The sequence below is a fragment of the Lactuca virosa genome, chromosome 9, assembly GCF_052849685.1.
Source record: "Lactuca virosa cultivar CGN04683 chromosome 9, Lactuca_virosa_CGN04683_v6, whole genome shotgun sequence".
Lineage (NCBI taxonomy): Eukaryota > Viridiplantae > Streptophyta > Magnoliopsida > Asterales > Asteraceae > Lactuca > Lactuca virosa.
The window spans coordinates 58,692,038-58,712,210 of NC_136434.1; the positions used below are offsets into that span (position 1 = coordinate 58,692,038).

The following is a 20,173-nucleotide window of genomic DNA, read 5'->3' on the forward strand; positions in this document are numbered from 1 at the left end:
ATTCGAGTCTAAAACCCTAAGTTACTAGACTATGCTTTTAAACATTACTCTTAATGTCATAATACTTAGGCAGTACAACAGCTATAACTTGAAGTAAAAATAGGTTTTATCTTAACATAAAACCAATAATAACAACATACTTAACAATTATATATAGAACTCCCGAATATAACTTCAGAGGCTATATCACACATAATATATATAGAACTCCCGAGTATAACTCCGGGGCTACATTAGTATAATCTATGATAACAACATGCTAACTAGTTTAAGAAATTGTATGATTTAGATATATTAGATACATTCTAAGTATATACAATACAAAACAACTATATCCTGATTAATATAACTATTTATGCTGATACGAACATACTATCATATAAACGTAATATTAATTTTTATGTAATATTTAGCATGCATTTCCCCCGAAAACATTAAAAAGTGTGGCCGTGAAACTCACACTAGTAGCCTGATCTATAGAATCTAACATAAAAACGGTTAGAGGCTCGTCGTTGTCAGGCTCGGGAAGGGAAACGGCCTTTGGAAAACGAGAGAGAATGAAAGTAGAAGGTGTAAGGAATGAATGAGCCACACATGCTCACGTCGTGAGCTTCCATGAGTCATCCCGTAGCCTTCCTAGGTGTTTTCTAGCCTCGATTAGTGTCCATTTGACTCCTCACGTCATGAGCCCTAACAGATTTAGGGTTTCTGCCACGTGTCATGCTTTCAGACAGCTGCATCTTCAGAAGGTCACAACTTTTGCATACGAACTTCGTTTTTGACGTTATTTATATTCACGTGTAGGTATTTCCAAGTACTACAACTTTATTTTAGATTCTAATAGCTAATTATAAGTCTATTTTAAATTCCTCTTGTTACAAAGGTTATAGTGATATAACTGATCATAACTTGTTGATGCGAAGTCAGATTTAGACGTTCTATATATATTTGGAATCGTATAGACTTGTAGTGTTGAATGAAAATTTTATCAAAGATTAATGTAAATTGATCATAATATATGTTTTTCATTTAACAATTAGTTCAAAATTCGCATAAGGGAAATAATTTCCAGCAAAGAGTTAAGAGAAAATTGAAAGTGAAAATCATGTAGCAAAAATAAATTGGCTAATTTTTAGTCTTTTCACCCGTAAGATCTTATTTGTCAATGACTATAGGATTGTAGCGGCCTCCACCAACTGACTCTAGTATTTCATTCTTAATATACATCATGTCGTCGTCAAAGTTCTTCATCATTCCTTTCAACTCTATCATTGCTGACTTCAACTCTGACACCTGGAAAATAAGAAATCGTTAGTAACAAGGACATTTTACTCAAAACTGAAAGGTATGGTCTTTTAAGGCATGGTTCACACACATATTTAGGAAATATTTGTCCCTAGATTAATCGACTTATTTCTGGAAAATAGTTCACAGATACTTAAGAAATATTTGTCCTCTGGATTTGAGCCCGATTAACTGGAACAAGGACATTTGACTCAAAACTGAAAGATGTAGTCTTTTAATTAAGGCATGGTTCGCATACATATTTAAGAAAAATGTCACTAGATTAATCCACTATATATCTCGTGGAGGTAGGTAGTAACTTCCAACCAGAGGATACCAACAAAATCAATTTAAGGTGTACAATGGAAGCCAAGTCGGTCAAGCTATGAATATACTATATTAAGGAGAGATGCATGATACTCCCAATAGTGTCACAAGAGCTAGGATATTTCACATAAAAGTCCTTATCTATATTAAAATCAAATAAAAACCAAATATTATAAATATTTATCCAGTGAAAAGCATGATTAGAAAAATAAAAATCCGAGTGTAATGATTATAATTAATTTAAAATTTGTTAAACATACATCCTTAATGGTCTCTGAAGCAAATATGGCTCGGTCTAGCTCAAAAATTTGATTCCTTAGCTTGTGACGTTGTCCTTCGTACCTGACAAGAATGGGAAAATTTGTCAATTAATGATGTCTAAATGCATGGTGTATCAAATTGTCCTCATTATCGTTTTCCACAGATGGGATCAAAAGTTATGATTGTATATCCGTAATGATGTTTAAGAAAGAAGTTTGTATGAAATAAAAACTATGAAATAAGTATCTTTAAAGTTCCAAATATCTAAAAAAGATATGATGTTGTCAAATTTTCCTAATTATTCTTTTCCAGAGATGGGATCATAGGGAAAATTTATCCTTAAACCCCCACGTGCCTAAATTTGAGACACAGATAACACTTGTTAAATATGAAATGATGATCAAGTAAGCATATTGCTACTATATATATTCATGTAATATGGGTGTCCTATTATGAATTAGGAACCTACCATCTTATCTCCTTGATAAATCTCTTTTCCTCAACTTGCAAATCTTGTTGATCTGGAGCGGGAAGCATTCCTCGGATCTCCTGTTTACGTCTAGCAACTTCTCGCTTAAATTGATTGATTTTATTATCCACACTTTCAACTCTTTTAATGATCTACATAAGCAATAAAAGTTATCAGACTTATATTCATATATATTGTTAGACAGAAAAGAGTATGCGATACTTGGAACAAGATAATTATAAAGAATATTCAAAGATAAGATTCCAAGCTAAAGCCACTTAATCAACAGGAAACTAAAGACAAACAGTGATGCAAAATTAGCGTCTAAGAATTGTTTATCCAACTAACATATCCATTATCATGTTTGCTTGATGATAATGATGAGAAAGTTATTAAGGAAAGGATTATCTCTCATGGCGCCAATGAGAATTTTTTCGTTACATAGTGGCCCATATAATCATAGATATGAAGAAAACAACCCGCATAGTTAAGAAACAGCAAGTGATCAGAACCAATTGGTCAAATGATGAAGTACTCATGTCACTTAAAGATTATGAAAGATAAATTATCATATACTCCCCAACTTCTCCGGCATCCACGATTAGAATTTGAGCCCCGGTTAATGTGATTGGTATTAAGAACTGTAGAAGACGATGAATTATCCTGATGTGATGCGTGAACAAAGCGATTATGCACATGTTCCATGCGGTGCTCTTCTAGAAACAGAGCAAAGATGACGGGAATGGTGAATGGTGTCCAATCGTAGTCGCAATGTGCTCGAACTTTGGATATAGCCATTGATGGTGTAGATAATAATAATTAGGAATTTTTGGAAGTTCATTCTATCTTGTTATGCATTTAACAAATAAAAGAATCTAAATATCATGATTAGAAACAAAATACAAAATTGTGATTCGATAACAATATAAAACAGATACCGAATATAATAAAACACAGATACCATGAAAATAATTAATTACAACAATAAAAACTAGATTAAACATATCCAACGAATACAATATACAGAAAGAGAGAAAAAAAATACCCGACCCCTAACGCCAATCAATTTCAACATTACCCGTTCCCTAATGCCAAACAATTGCACCATCTCGTTCACTTTAAACTTCTTGCTGTTGTCACAAATCCAACACAATCAAACACAATATAACTAATCAACAGAGAATTAGAAAATGGTGAGAAAATTTATTAAGATTTAAAGGACTGGACAGAGTACATATTTGTATACCGGAGATGCGCTTGAAGGAAATCGTTTGATAAGGGATTAATAGCGATCCTCCGTGATTTTATCCGTGATTTTAAAATCTTGTTATATTGTGATACGAGTGTATGAGATATATCTAATAAATAAATCGTTCAATAACTTCTTTTACCATAACTTTCAATCTTTTTATTCATCGACATTCAAACATAAATGTAAAACTTTTAATTACTTGATATCTATATTTATTTTTAGTAGCAAGATAATAATATATATTATAAACTTAAAAAAAATCATACAACAAATTAAATTCTAAACCAGCTACGGAAAAATTCTTTACCTGGAGCTAAAATTCTGTAGGTAAACTCTAATAACTAAGGAAAAATTTAAAATGAGATTCCATAACTATTTTCTTGTAGCTAATTTTTTTGCTACAACATTATAGTTTATTGCAAATTTGCTACAACCATAACAAATTTTCAACAAAATCGCATTATTTGTTTTTTCAGTTATAATATTCGAAGCAATGTGTACAAATATCCGATAAATAAAAATCGAAAACCTTTATCAGTATTCGGTTCTAATAGAGATATTATACGATCTAAAAGCTAACCTTTTTGTTTATACTTAGCGAAATTAAATATCCTCCTAATTTTGTTCCTACATGTGTCATTTTAGTATATCAAAATATCATTAAATGATCATTAAATGTGATACGTGTCATCATTTAATTGGATAGGAAGATTTGTAGAAAGAAAAAGTAGGAAGATATTTAATTTCTCTTAAACTTAAAGGTACCTACAAAAAGTAAACGAATATTTATGGGAAGACTTATATATATATATATATATATATATATATATATATATATATATATATATATATATATATATATATATACATTAGTGGTGTACTCGTGCAAACCGGCGGCGGCGAATAATTTTTTCAGCGATTAGTTTTCGGTGACGATTAGTCTTTCATAGGGTGGTAGGCGAGTAGTTATGAGTAGTTATGTTTCGGCAATTGGTTTATTTTTACATAGGGTAGTGATTATTTTATTTTTATCGGTAAATTTTAGGAAGATATGGGTTTTCAAGTGACCATCATGTTAAATAAGGTGGTGTGGCCATCATCTTAAAGGGTATTAGTTATTGCTTATTTAATATGATTATCTCTTTATTGCGGTTTAGCACTGCTAATAAATAGTTTTTAGCCTTTGGATAGACTAAAATTAAAAAAAACTTAGGTTTCGATTCAAATAAGGAGTTTTTTGATAAGTTAGTGGATTCTAACTTATCTGAAACAACATATGACTCATTTAAACAAATTTATGATATTAACCTTATTATTACTATGTCTATATATACTTGGTCCTTACTGGTTATTTTACATCAGAAATTATCAATTTATTACATTTTGATATCAGATAAGCTAATCCAAACAATTTTTTAAAAAATTCTTTTTTACATCGAAAAAACCAATAAGCACTTTTACAAATAAACATAACTTGTTTTAAATAACCAATCCTAAACACCCATTTATTATTACTTGGGGTTAAATCATCTAAACGGGTACTTTTAAAGTTTATATTTTAATATAGTTAAAAGCAGTTAATATTATATTGATAACCATAAATATCTAAATTTATTAGCCAAAGTGTATCTTTTTCATGGTAAACATGAAATAATTAGAATATTATATAGCAAATTGGTGTAAGAATTATTGATTTAAAGTTAATAACAATAATGTAATGTTTTAATATTGTACGAGTGGTGAATAGTATTTGGTCTTGTTATTTTAGATATATAAAATTTCACGAGTAGTCCATAACAAATGATGAATCGAAACCTAAGTTATTAACCATTACAATGAGCAAATTAATAGTTTCAATTGACAAACACCAAGTAACAAACAAATACAACTACTCAAAATAAAAATTATGGTACATTAAAACCGAGTCTAAAAGTGCTTTATTATTAGTCTAAAAGTGCTTTATTATTAGTCTAAAGGTCTAGTGCATGTGTACAATTGTATATTTGCATCCTACTTATATGATATTTGCAACATAGGTCTGATGTATGTATTTGTATGGATGTATACTTGCAAAAAATTTCAAAGCAATACTGACACTTTTAGTTTAATATGTAATCAAAGTACTTTGAAATTGGTTTGCACGTCTGATACCCACACCCCCATTACGTTGAATTGCATTTTACATTTTACTTGTACCTTTTTTTATTCATTTTTGATATATTTATTACATGCAAAAATTTAAAATAAGACCATACATATATTTCTCTTAGCATTGAGTCCTCCCAACCATGTTCTTAAGGAAACAAGTGAACACCTAGGGAAAGGCCCATGAGCAGACTATTTTGAACCCCACCTTCTATATCGACTGAGTCAAACTTTTTCGCTCTCCTAGTCCATTCCTGAAATACTCTTCTCCAACATTCTCTCCATGTTAGAATCGAAAGCACTCATATTGTCTATAGTCACTGAATTTTCTGTTGTCAATGTCTTTTCCTACATTTATCACTCAGCTTGTAAGGCTATAAAGAATACAACATGAAGTTGTTGGAGTTTAACTATATATAATATGAAGTTTTCACACTTTTTTATATAAAGACTATAGTTGTGAAAAACAGGTTTTGAAATATGTAAAATTATAAAAATCATAAAAGGTAGCTTCATATCATTTCTTACTTAGTTACCTGGTTTAAACAACCAATGACTTCTACTCAACCTGAAGCAGCAAACCGATTTAAAATAATCAGTTCTGGACTAATAAATGAAATTAGGCTCCTACCTTTTTCTTTTTTGTGAATCAAGACCTCCAAACTCTTTAGATCAATAACCTACAAGTGAAAATACAAGAGATTAGCTTCCAATTGTTGTATAAAGTAACATTTTTTCAAAATCCCAAATACCCTTTTACACCACTTCAGATCTGATGCAAAGTAGAATGCAATATTACAGACCTTAATATTGGAAAGTAAAAAATAGTCATCAAACCTTAATATATGCTCAAATTAAAAAAACTCATACAAATGGGATATCAGAAAGGGTAAAAAATCTACGATTGAACCAAAAAAATAGATAAAAACAAACAAAGATCATATCAAAAAACATGTATATCCAGATATCTCTATTTGGACCAACTGATTTTTTTTGCAAAGAAAAGGCTCGTCAAATCTTCTATGTAAAAACATGCATGATATTGGAGAAGACATGGAGGTCAAGATGGCAGGGAGAAAATTACTTTGTTAATGTATTTAATAGGATAATGGGATCAAAGGAGAAAATAGTGATCATGCCTTTCTTGATTATATCACCAAGAGCGGGATATCGAAAGCTAGAAGTTTCAATTTCTACAACAAAACTATATATTGGTTAGTTTTATATCAAGCTTTATTAATCAAAGGACATAACTATATCACATATCACATAAAAAATATATTGTTGTTGGTGTCGACAGAGAGTAAGACTCTTCCAGCTGTATGTTTGCACCTCCTCTGATCAAAATACTCAGTTCTCCCCCACCTAGGGTTCGAACCTCCTCTGATTGTCGTCTGCAACAACAAAGGCTCAGCTCGGCTTCACCAGATACATACCACCCTTGACTCATGGAATGCATAACACAACATATGATGATCCTTTAGATAATAACCAGCAAACCTCAAGGAAACTCTGAATCTCATATGGAGACCTCAAAAACTTTCCCCAACATTACCGCCTCTAAACAATAAGAATCTCATGTAGATGCACAAGAAATAACTCCGACAAGCCTATCATAGCACCAAATCTCTAGCTAGCAACCATTAGACTAATCACCATCTAGCCAAAAATTTTTGATCGAGAAACTCATCGCAAGAATCAACACAAAAATAAGAGGCTTCATTCTCATAGTCGGGGCACATAAAAGAAAACGAAAGTTGTCGGTCCCAATTCACCTCTCCTGATTACCTGAAACAATCATCTAGCATGTAAAATAACTAATTTTAAAGAAATCGGACCCTTCATTTCATCACATTACATTATCAACAATAATGTCTCTCTTGCCCACATCTAAAACATTTTGAGTCAAAACCTGCAACTATCTAGTCCCATGATGGTTCTACATCTTAAGTCTGAAATCGTATGCATTCTCTCTCTCTCTCTCTTTCCTCCGAACACGAAAAGCTAGAAGAACATAATCTGCATCGTATAAAATGACATCCTAATGCATCGGCCGATCACTCAGCCTTAGGCTGCAATCCTCGAGCTGATTATCACAATCACTTCCTTCTTGAGTCCCATTACTCAAACTAGCACTACTTTAAGCCACGACCTCGAGACCTTAGAATCAACTAACTCACTCATGTCTACACCATTCACACCTAAACTGCCATGCCACTAAGGCCCGGACAATTACTAAACTCATTCTCATCTTGGACAACCATAACCAAAGGGCCGATTGTAATGCCAGTTTCCACGTATTTACATTTTTGGCTTTGTTTATTAATATTTTTTCATTTTTGGTCCCAATCACCAAGCGTAAGGGTGAGAACGTTGGGCGTTTGTAACATCCCAATTTTCAGGTCCAAAAAATTTCTTTTTAATTAACCAACACATAAAAACATTCATAAGAAAATACTGCGAAAACATATCATCTCATAAAACAATGTATCATGTCTGAAAACCCAAGCCATAGAATAATAACATATCAGAGTACAATCCCAGAAAACTCCATGCGGAAACCATATGTGTGTGTGTGATGCGATGCTACGCCGCCGACTCCTTCCCCTTAGACGAAGAGGTACCTGAAACCAAAACCGAAACCGCAAGCACAAAGCTCAGTGAGTTCCCCCATCATACCACATACCATACAATATCATCAGTATCTCTCAACCGGTAATCATCATCGGTATCTTTCAACCGGTAACCAACATCGGTATCTTTCAACCGGTAATCGTCATCGGTATCTTTCAACCGGTAACCATCATCGGTATCTTTTAACCGGTAACTGTCATCGGTATCTTTCAACCGGTAACTGTCATCCGTATCTTTCAACCGGTAACTGGGGACTATTCCACCCCCTACCACTAGCATACAACAGCAAGGTACAATCATACAGTCAGGCATATCCGGGTACTGACCTACCCCACGGCCCTAAGGGCCGCTGTCAGGGATCCTAATCCCTACTATACACGTAACATATCATGCAGATAATACTCGTGACCAAAGCACACAACCAAACCAAGATAATTATCACAAAGACAATCATCTTACAAATACTCCTCTTTGGTGGGCCGGCATTGTGGCCTTAGACCTACCCCTACTGGAAGGTAACTCACCTCGATGTCGTGCAGTGTTTGAATTATCCTCAGCGCACAAGTCGACTCCCCTCGACTCCTCGATCCCTACACGACGACCTTCAAGTCAACACACAGCCAGTACAACCCTAAACAGGGTCAGTCCAAGTCTAGTCAAAGTCAACTTCAAGTTGACCCGACTCGCCGAGTTGGGCCGTCAACTCGCCGAGTCCCTCACCCTTTACTCGTCCTTATCCACGACCTGACTCGTCGAGTTGGGCCGTCAACTCGACGAGTTCCTCCCTCACATGAACATCGCATGAAACTCATCCGACTCGCCGAGTTGATGAACAACTCGTCGAGTTCACCTTCATCTGATGAACAAGTTCTGTCCTCGACTCGCCGAGTTGATGAACAACTCATGGAGTTCATCTTCATCCTTAAGAAGATTGCCTTGGACTCGCCGAGTCTGTTCTAGCACTAGTCGAGTCCCATGAACTCCAGGTCTAAAATCACGTCCAATACATTGGGTAACTCTTCTTATCCGATTACAACCCTTCTAACACTCAACTGGGTTCCTTTGACTCTCAACAGATATGAGGCTCAAAGCCTCGGACTCGTCCAGTCCAAGAACGGACTCGCCGAGTCAGTCATGTCCACACTCTAAATCCTTGAATTCTGATGTACAACCTTTGATCAAAAGATAGATCCAAGCTTCTATAATCGATCTAGCATGTAAAGTTACAAACTTTACGTGCTTGCATGGAGCTTTGAGCTAAAAAAGACATAAAACAAGCTCTTAAGATGCATGGGGCCTTTCATGGGTGCAAAAGCAGTCCCCAACTGCCTTGTGACTCCTTTAATGACGTGATTCCGAAGCTCTAACCCCCAACCATGTTTGCAATCATGGTTGGCCATCAAAAGTGGCTTATAAAAACCCTAAATCTCCCCAAAAAGGGATCTAACAAATGAAAGAGCAAGGTTACAGCTTTTTACCTTCAATGAACTGTAGAAGGTGCACAAACTCGGGTTCCCTTGGTCTTTACTTGCTTCCTCAAGCCTTTCTCCTTCCTTCTTAAGACCATAAGCACCAAAATCCACCAACAAGGCTTAGATTGCTTCAATAACGGCTAGGGTTTTAATGAGAGGTGTTCTGGGAGCATAAGGGACGTTGTGGCCGACATAAAATTGTTTAAATAGGGTGCAAAACCTCGGATTAGGTTTTTTGTCTAGTCAGAGTCTACTCGTCGAGTCCGGGACCCGACTCGATGAGTCCATCACTTAAATCCCGCGCCTCATCCCGCTTTTACTCGGCGAGTTGGTCCTTCAACTCGGCGAGTCCAAGGCCAAAAATGAAAAAAATACTTAAATAAAAATACATACCAAGAACCAGGTGCTACAAATCTCCCCCACTTATTTTAGACTTCGTCCTCGAAGTCTGCTGCTCGATCCTAGAACAGCTCTGGGTAATGCTCCATCATCTCATCCACCGGCTCCCAAGTCCATTCTGAGCCCTTCCGGTGCTGCCATTGCACCTTTACCAGCTCAACCCTCTTGTTCCTCAGATCCTTCGACTTCCGGTCAAGGATTGCTACAGGTCGCTCAATGTAATTCAGGCTGTCATCGACCTGAATATCCTCTAAGGGTACTACTGCTGAGTCGTCCACCAGACACTTCCGCAGCTGAGAGACGTGGAAAGTGCTGTGGATCTGACTGAGTTCGGCTGGCAGATCCAACCTATAAACCACCTTGCCCACCCGGGCTATAACCCTGAAGGGTCCAATATAACTGGGGCCCAACTTGCCCCGCTTCCTGAATCGGATGACGCCCTTCCATGGCGACACCTTCAGGAGAACCATATGCCCGACTTGAAACTCCAGGTCCGATCGGCGCTTCTTGGCATAACTTTTCTGCCGACTCTGAGCGGTCTGAAGCCTGCTCCTGACCTGCTGGATCCGTTCGGTCGTCTTGAGCACTACATCGGTGCTCCATGACCCTCTGGCCAATCTCGCCCCAGCATATCGGGGTCCTGCACTTCCTCCCGTACAACATCTCGAAGGGAGGTCGATCGATACTCGCATGATAGCTATTATTATACGAGAACTCCGCCAATGGAAGGTAGGTATCCCAGCTACCTCCGAAGTCTAAAACACATGCCCGCAGCATATCCTCTAGCGTCTGGATGGTCCGCTCGCTCTGACCATCCGTCTGCGGGTGAAAAGTGGTGCCGAAATACAGACGAGTACCCAGCTCGTCATGAAACTTCTTCCAAAACCTGGAAGTGAACCGTACATCCCTGTCGGAAATCACTGAAACTGGCACCCCGTGCCGCGACACCACCTCCCGGATATAGATGTCGGCCAACTTCTCGGCCGAGATACTCTCCGAAATCGGAATAAAATGAGCGCTCTTGGTCAATCGATCGACGATAACCCAAATCGAATCCACCCCTCGCGCGGTCCTGGGAAGCTTTGTGATAAAATCCATCGTAATATCCTCCTATTTCCACAGCGGGATATCCAACGGCTGCATCTTGCCGTGTGGCCTCTGGTGCTCGGCCTTGACCTTCCTGCAGGTTAAGCACCGCTCCACGTACCATGCTACGTCCCGCTTCATGCAGGGACACCAATAATCGGGACGAAGATCTCTATAAATCTTCGTCGCTCCGGGATGGATAGAAAATCTGGATTTGTGTGCCTCCTCCATCAGGATCTGGCGCACGCCTCCATGATAAGGGACCCACACCCTATGGTGAAGAGTCAATAACCCTCGGCTATCATAGTCGAAGGAGGAAACGTGCCCCACAATCCGCTCGCTCTTCCGATGTTCCTCCTTCATGGCCTCCTGTTGGGCCTCCCAAATCCGCTCTAACAGCGGAGTCACCACTGTCATCCTCAGACAGATATCCCTGATCGGCGCTGCCTTGAGGCTAAGCGCGTCGGCTACCACATTGGCCTTCCCCGGGTGGTAGTGGATCTCACAATCATAATCCTTTACCACATCAAGCCACCGACGCTGCCTCATGTTCAGATTTGGCTGGTCCATGAGATACCTCAGGCTCTTGTGGTCCGTGTAAATCGTACAACAAACCCCATAGAGGTAATGACGCCAAATCTTGAGGCGAACACAACAGCCCCCAGCTCCAAATCGTGTGTCGGGTAGTTTGCCTCATGAGGCTTCAGCTGCCTCGAAGCGTAAGCAATAACATGCCCTCTCTGCATCAATACTACGCCCAAGCCCGAGATGGACGCATCACAGTACACGACGAGATCCTCCATGCCCTCGGGCAGGGCTAAGATTGGCGCCTCGCACAATCTCTGTCTCAGTGTCTCGAATGCAGCCTGTTGCTCAGGCCCCCAATGAAAGACCACGACCTTCCTCGTTAGCCTGGTTAGGGGTAAGGCTATCTTGGAGAAATCCTGGATGAATCTCCGATAGTAGCCGACTAATCCCAGGAAACTCCGAATCTCAGATGGAGACCTCGGAACCTCCCATCTCATCACGGCCTCCACTTTGGCCAGATCTACCGAAATCCCGTTCTGGTTGACAAGGTGCCCAAGAAACTGCACCTCGCGCAACCAGAACTCGCACTTGGAGAACTTAGCATACAAGCTCTCCCTCCTCAAAGTCTCCAGAACCTCTCGCAGATGCTCCTCATGCTGCTCTCGCGTCTTGGAGTAAACCAAGATATCATCGATAAACACTATCACAGACTGGTCTAACATCGGTCTACACACGCGGTTCATGAGATCCATGAATGCGGCAGGAGCATTAGTGAGCCCGAAAGGCATCACCACGAACTCATAGTGGCCATAACGCGTCCGAAACTCCGTCTTCTGTACATCCTCCTATCTGACCCTCATCTGATGATACCTGAACGCAAATCAATCTTGGAGAACCAAGACGCTCCCTGTAGCTGGTCAAAGAGGTCATCAATCCTCGGGAGTGGGTAACGGTTCTTCACCGTTACCTTATTCAGCTCCTTATAGTCTATACACATCCGATGCGACCCGTCCTTTTTCTTCACGAACACAATCGGGGCTCCCCAGGGAGAACTACTCGGTCTAATGACTCCCTTGTCTAACAGATCCTGCAGCTGTGTAGACAACTCATGCATCTCGGGAGGAGCCAACCGATACGGTGCCTTGGCTATCGGAGCCGCACCAGGGACTAGGTCGATCATGAACTCCACCTGTCGCTCTGGAGGTATCCCAGGCAGCTCCTCGGGGAATACGTCCGCGAACTCTCGCACCACGGGCACATCGCCCACCGTCGCCCTACCCACCTCCCGGGTATCCATAACATAGGCGACATAACCTGCACAACCCTGCTGGAGGTAACGCCTAGCTCTCACTGCTGAACATAAAGTTGGTCCTTGCAGTGGCCTCTCGCCCTGAATTACCAGCTCTCCCCCACTTGGGGTCCTGATCCGCACCAACTGCTGCGCACAGTCAATCACTGCCCCGTTGGGGCTCAGCCAATCCATACCGATAATAACCTTGTTCCCCCGCAAAGGTATGGGAACCAGATCTACCAGATAACGCTCCTCAAACAGTCGTAGGATGCAATCTCGGTAAACCTCCGATGCTCGTACCGACCGGTCGTCCGCAATCTCGACCTCTAGAGGGCAATCCAGCATGCCCGAAGACTCAGGAAACTTCTTGCTAAGCGCAAGAGAGACAAATGATCGCATGGCACCCGAATCAAACAATACCTAAACTGGGATACCGTTCACATGGAACGATCCTAAACAGTGCACATACATAACATATCAAGATCACAGTGCCATATCATAAAAGCATAAGAAAGGAACCATACCCGTCACTACATCAGGTGCAGCACGTGCCTGCTCGGCTATCAACTGAAATGCTCGGCTCCGTACCACAGGAGCCTCTGTCTTGGCCTTCCGGCCATCTGCAACCCGCGCTGTTGCTGAGACCGGCGCCACTGCTGGCGCCGCTGCTGACGCTGCTGACAATCTCTGGCAGTTGGCCTTTTTTATGGCCCCTCTGATTGCAATGGAAGCAAATCAGGTCTGTCATCTGTACCGCAGGAGTAGGGGCGGTACAATCTCTGCCAAAATGCCCAACCTTGCCGCACTTATAGTAGCCTGAACCCGGCCCAGTGTGGCAAGCTCCCTCGTGTGACCGACCGTATTTCCCACAGCGGTCCCGCCCAGACTGGCCTTTCGGCCTACCATCAGATCCCTTGGGCTTCTTCCCCGAAGCCCCCGTCGTCAGCCCCTCCGCTGCCTTCCTTTTCCGGATGTGCTCCAGATCAATCTCCCTCTCCCTAGCCCTGGCAATCATGGAATCCAGGGTAGGGCAAGCTGAGAAATTGACATGCTCCCGGATGTCAGCTCATAACATATCATGGTAGAGGGTCCTCCTCATGTCCTCATCACCCGCATACTGGGGCACCAACAACGCCCTTTCCCGGAACTTGGCGGTGATCTCCGCCACAGTCTCCGTAGTCTGTCTCATGTCCAAGAAATCTCTGGCTAGCTGCTGAAGCTCCACAGCTGGCACAAACTCCGCCCTGAATCTGGTCACAAAGTCTGACCAGGTCATAGCCTCAACAGCCGAGGCTCCCAATGAGTCACCAACAGACTCCCACTAATCTTTAACTCTGTCTCTCAAACACCCTGCTGCATATCTCACCTTCGGCCCCTCGGGGCACAAGCTGGTCAGCTGCACAGACTCGATGTCTGCGATCCATCTCCTAGCAGCAATGGGGTCTTTCACCCCATGGAAATCCGGCGCACCGCTCCCTCAGAAGTCCTTAAAGGACAGTGTGCGCGTACTCGTCTGACTAGACGCCATATCACTCCTGAATGCCCGGAGGCGATCCTCCATCAGCTCAACAATCCCTTCCTTGATCGACCCGAAAATGACCGGGGTCGACTCAAGAATGCCTCTCGTGATCTCAGACGCGATGAACTCGCGCAGCCCGTCATCTACCTGCTCGGATCCTGCACCCGAGCCCGATCCTGATCCTGATCCGGAACCTCCTGCTCCATGTCGTGTGGTCACCATGTTGAATACACACGCATAAATGTCAGGATCATACATACTTCCAAGAGGCCTAACACACTTTCCAAGGTTCCAGGGTTCCATCTAGGCCCTCCTTGATTCGAGTACGGATCCTCTGCTTCCAATAGTACGGGCCCATACTACCTTCCACATTTATCCGTGCTTTCCTCAAGGACTGCTTCGACTTCACCAAGGCCCTTTCACCGATACCCCTTTCCACTGACCTCATCCTAGGTTTTCCTAGGGCACTCTCCGACCTACCCTCCGCCATCAGCTGCACTAGGAGTCCCCACCACTTCCCCTTAACTAACTTCGGATACTGTTACATATCCGTTCCTTAGCTAGTTGAAGGTGGCCAGAACCCCCATAGCACAAAGCAAGCAGCATTCGAGCATTGGGTAACCAAATCAGGCATAACCTACACATGCCATCCTACTGCTGACTAAACAGTCCTAGCATACAATTCAAACAACAGGCATATAAGGCATCCTCGTAGATCCTTAGCCCTAACTAGCATGCAATTCTCAGAATCATATATCAGGCACACAAGGCATCCTCCTAGATCCTTAGTCCTATTCTAGCATGCAGTTTTCTGAATCAAAACCATATAGCATAACATATAAAGTATGGGTATCTTGGGGAAAACTTACTTGAGCTCGGCCGGTCGCATGCATCACACACTTCGTCTTTCTTAAAATCCTTCCATTTAGATTTTAGAAAACCATTTTTCCTTGTAAAAACCTTTTAGCCCCTCAGTTTGAGTCCAGACACCCTCGAGGGTGTGTCTGAATCCCTCAGACCAGGGCTCTGATACCAACTTGTAACATCCCAATTTTCAGGTCCAAAAAATTTCTTTTTAATTAACCAACACATAAAAATATTCATAAGAAAATACTGCGAAAACACATCATCTCATAAAACAATGTATCATGTCTGAAAATCCAAGCCATAGAATAATAACATATCAGAGTACAATCCCAGAAAACTCCATGCGGAAACCATATGTGTGTGTATGATGCGATGCTACGCCGCCGACTCCTTCCCCTTAGACGAAGAGGTACCTGAAACCAAAACCGAAACTATAAGCAGAAAGCTCAGTGAGTTCCCCCATCATACCACATACCATACAATATCATCAGTATCTCTCAACCGGTAATCATCATCGGTATCTTTCAACCGGTAACCATCATCGGTATCTTTCAACCGGTAACTGTCATCGGTACCTTTCAACCGGTAACTGGGGACTATTCCACCCCCTACCACTAGCATACAACAGCAAGGTACAATCATACAATCAGGCATATCCGGGTACTGACCTACCCCACGGCCCTAAGGGCCGCTGTCAGGGATCCTAATCCCTACTATACACGTAACATATCATGCAGATAATACTCGTGACCAAAGCACACAACCAAACCAAGATAATTATCACAAAGACAATCATCATACAAATACTCCTCTTTGGTGGGCCGGCATTGTGGCCTTAGACCCACCCCTACTGGGAGGTAACTCACCTCGATGTCGTGCAGTGTTTGAATTATCCTCAGCGCACAAGTCGACTCCCCTCGACTCCTCGATCCCTACACGACGACCTTCAAGTCAACACACAGCCAGTACAACCCTAAACAGGGTCAGTCCAAGTCTAGTCAAAGTCAACTTCAAGTTGACCCGACTCGCCGAGTTGGGCCGTCAACTCGCCGAGTCCTTCACCCTTTACTCGTCCTTATCCACGACCTGACTCGTCGAGTTGGGCCGTCAACTCGACGAGTTCCTCCCTCACATGAACATCGCATGAAACTCATCCGACTCGCCAAGTTGATGAACAACTCGTCGAGTTCACCTTCATCTGATGAACAAGTTCTGTCCTCGACTCGCCGAGTTGATGAACAACTCGTGGAGTTCATCTTCATCCTTAAGAAGATTGCCTTGGACTCGCCGAGTCTGTTCTAGCACTCGTCGAGTCCCATGAACTCCAGGTCTAAAATCACGTCCAATACATTGGGTAACTCTTCCTGTCCGATTACAACCCTTCTAACACGCAACTGGGTTCCTTTGACTATCAACGGATATGAGGCTCAAAGCCTCGTACTCGTCGAGTCCAAGAACGGACTCGCCGAGTCAGTCATGTCCACACTCTAAATCCTTGAATTCTGATGTACAACCTTTGATCAAAAGATAGATCCAAGCTTCTATAATCGATCTAGCACGTAAAGTTACAAACTTTACGTGCTTGCATGGGGCTTTGAGCTAAAAAAGACATAAAACAAGCTCTTAAGATGCATGGGGCCTTTCATGGGTGCAAAAGCAGTCCCCAACTGCCTTGTGACTCATTTAATGACGTGATTCCGAAGCTCTAACCCCCAACCATGTTTGCAATCATGGTTGGCCATCAAAAGTGGCTTATAAAAGCCCCAAATCTCCCAAAAAAGGGATCTAACAAATGAAAGAGCAAGGTTATAGCTTTTTACCTTCAATGAACTGTAGAAGGTGCACAAACTCGGGTTCCCTTGGTCTTTACTTGCTTCCTCAAGCCTTTCTCCTTCCTTCTTAAGACCACAAGCACCAAAATCCACCAACAAGGCTTATATTGCTTCAATAACGGCTAGGGTTTCAATGAGAGGTGTTCTGGGAGAATAAGGGACGTTGTGGCCGACATAACATTGTTTAAATAGGGTGCAAACCCTCGGATTAGGGTTTTTGTCCAGTCAGAGTCTACTCGTCGAGTCCGGGACCCGACTCGACGAGTCCATCACTTAAATCCCGCGCCTCATCCCGCTTTTACTCGGCGAGTTGGTCCTTCAACTCGCCGAGTCCAAGGCCAAAAATGCAAAAATACTTAAATAAAAATACATACCAAGAACCAGGTGCTACAGCGTTGGAACGCCAAGTGTAAGTATGTGGATGTCACGCGTCCGCATGCAGAAGAAAAACCCTAATTATTAGTGTTTGCACCCTATTTAAAGATCCTTATGACCTCAAAACCTTTCTTAACTCCATCCTTCATCTCTCTCTTATCCCATTTCAAAACCAACCATAATCCTTTTTTAGCAAAACTTCAAGCTTTTGGTGACTTTTTGGTGTTCTTGGTGGTGAAGGAAAGCTCTTGGAGTTGTAGTGTTGCTCTCAAGCCTTTGGATCCGGACTCTTTGCATCTTAGTGCATCTTCAGGAGGTATAAAGTTCAGATCTTGATGATTACTTTGTTAGATCTTGATTAAGCTTAGTATGATGTCCTCTTTGGTCCCAAGATCTTGATCTTTGTGAGTTTGGAATACTCCAAAGTTTCGAGTTGTCCTTTCAAGCATTTTAGAGTGTTCAGGATTATAAAAATGCAAGCTTGGACCTTGATACTCTTCCATGCAAGAGTTATGGAACTTTAGGAAGTTAAAGGAATTAGGATCTTGGTTTTGGACACTGCGTTTCCATGCAATGCCGTAAAGATTGCAACATTATGGCTTTAGACGTTCATTTAGTCTTGGATCTGAAGTTTAGACGTTAGGTCTTAAGTCATTAAGACCCTAGTTTAGAAGTTGGAATTCAGGGGTTTACGCCAGGCATAACCCTGAAAAGACTAGGCGTTGGAATGCCAGACGTCGTATGGTTGACATCAGGTGTTTTCTCAACAGCCCTATTGGATTGATTTTTTGGGCCTTAGGCCATTAGGGGTTTTAGGCTTTGGTTAGTTGAGTTATGTATAGAAAGGGAAAATGGTTTGTTTCCCTTATTACGATAAAGGACGAATTGGCCCATAGTTTAAGGGTTAAAACCCTAAGTTTGACTAGGGTCCTAATTGGTTTATCTTTAGTGTGAGGAGCCATGTTCGCAGCAACTCGAGTGTTTGATTCAGTTCACTTTAGTTGGAAGTGAATCTCCTCACAGTATCTATGGGTCGAAGGCACCAATGCCAGCCAACTATTCGATTATGTAGTATGTTAGCCACTGTGTGATATATTAATTTTGTGATCGGGATGAAATACACCCTAGGACGGGGCCCACTGTTGTATGTCGGATTGAGATATACCCTAGGTTGGGGCCTACTATGGCATGTTCGGGTTGGAATACACCCCAGGGTAGAGCCCACTATGGCATGTTGGGGTTGAAATATATCCCAGGGAGAGGCCCATGGGCGGGGCCCATATTTGTTATTGGGTTGAAATATACCCCAGGGTAAGACCTAGTTGTATGTTTGGTATATGGTGCTTTGGGGGAATTCACTAAGCATTACGCTTATGGTTTATGTTTATGGTTTCAGGTACATCTGCTACTAAAGGGAAGGGCCCGACGTGATGGCAAAGCATCATCCCCTCATGATTTCTACACTTTTTGGATATTATTACTCTGGTGATTCTGATATTATACTATGTGGATGTTTTGGAACAAATTAGTGTTTGAACTGTTGATTTTTATAATGAAAAATTTTATCACTGCTTTTGGGACATTACAAGATGGTATCTGAGCCTTAGTTTGAGGGATCCAGGCATATTCCCCGATGTGCCAAAACTCAAACTGAGGAAATGATAATCTTTTCAAATAAAAATGAATTTCTAAAAGATTTTTACAAAACTAGAAAAGGGGTGTGACGTGTGCAATCAGCCGAGCTCAAGTAAGTGGTTCCCAAATTACCCATACCTATGTATTGTGATTAGGGTGCTTGATATGTGAATTTCATGCTATATTAGGGCTAAGGATACCTTTAGGAATCATATGATTGAATTACCTAATTTGTGTGATGCCTTATAGCCTAGGAGGATTGGATGCTATGCATTACTTGGAATTGATATCACCTCATTTATTGCTAAGTGTATGCTTTCAAAGTTGTATACGATTAGGATCATATAGCCCTATAATGTTCAATTTAGCCTCATTTCCTGTTCCTCGTCGGGTTGTGGACTTAGGGTAGAATCATTATTTGATAGTCTATGTGATCTCATTTCGTGTATAACTTGCATGCATAAGGAAACCAGTGATGTTGATTGAGATTCTCTATATTGCGAGTGGTGGGAGTTGAGAATTTTCACACCCCCGGCCGAGGTGCTACAGGTCAGGAGTGTGACTAAGTTCATGGATCATAGATAAACTGAATATATAGCACAAGTACAACGATAAATAAAACAACATTTGTATTCCATCATTAAGTTTGAATACAAGGTCCTTATAAATAATAATAGTACAGTAGTTGCCTTAAACAGGTAAGTAGATAACAAAATCCAGATAGCTAGGTCGTCTATAATCCATGACCAATGTTCTGTCTGAATGCCTGTCTAATGAACTCCTGAGAATATATGTAA

General features: G+C 41.2%; 1 protein-coding gene across 1 annotated transcript; it reads right to left on the reverse strand.

The window, feature by feature from the left end:
• Positions 1 to 1,131: 1,131 nt before the first annotated feature.
• Positions 1,132 to 3,584, reverse strand: LOC145135954 (vacuolar protein sorting-associated protein 60.1-like). Its single transcript, XM_079070172.1, has 4 exons — positions 3,387 to 3,584; positions 2,342 to 2,493; positions 1,872 to 1,953; positions 1,132 to 1,293 (listed from the first exon to the last, which is right to left on the reverse strand). The coding sequence occupies exons 1-4, from the start codon at positions 3,447 to 3,449 to the stop codon at positions 1,156 to 1,158; spliced, it is 435 nt and encodes a 144-aa protein (XP_078926298.1). The 5' UTR covers positions 3,450 to 3,584; the 3' UTR covers positions 1,132 to 1,155.
• Between the last annotated feature and the right edge of the window lie 16,589 nt (positions 3,585 to 20,173).

What these genes read in the sequence shown, in the direction of transcription:
- LOC145135954 (XM_079070172.1), bottom strand. Translation starts at nt 3,449, where the DNA reads ATGGTGCAATTGTTTGGCATTAGGGAACGGGTAATGTTGAAATTGATT. An exon ending in TGATTGGCGTTAGGGGTCGG is followed by an intron (nt 2,494 to 3,386) that starts GTATTTTTTTTC and finishes TTGCTTATGTAG; the next exon opens with ATCATTAAAAGAGTTGAAAG. An exon ending in CTTCAGAGACCATTAAGGAT is followed by an intron (nt 1,294 to 1,871) that starts GTATGTTTAACA and finishes CTTATTTTCCAG; the next exon opens with GTGTCAGAGTTGAAGTCAGC.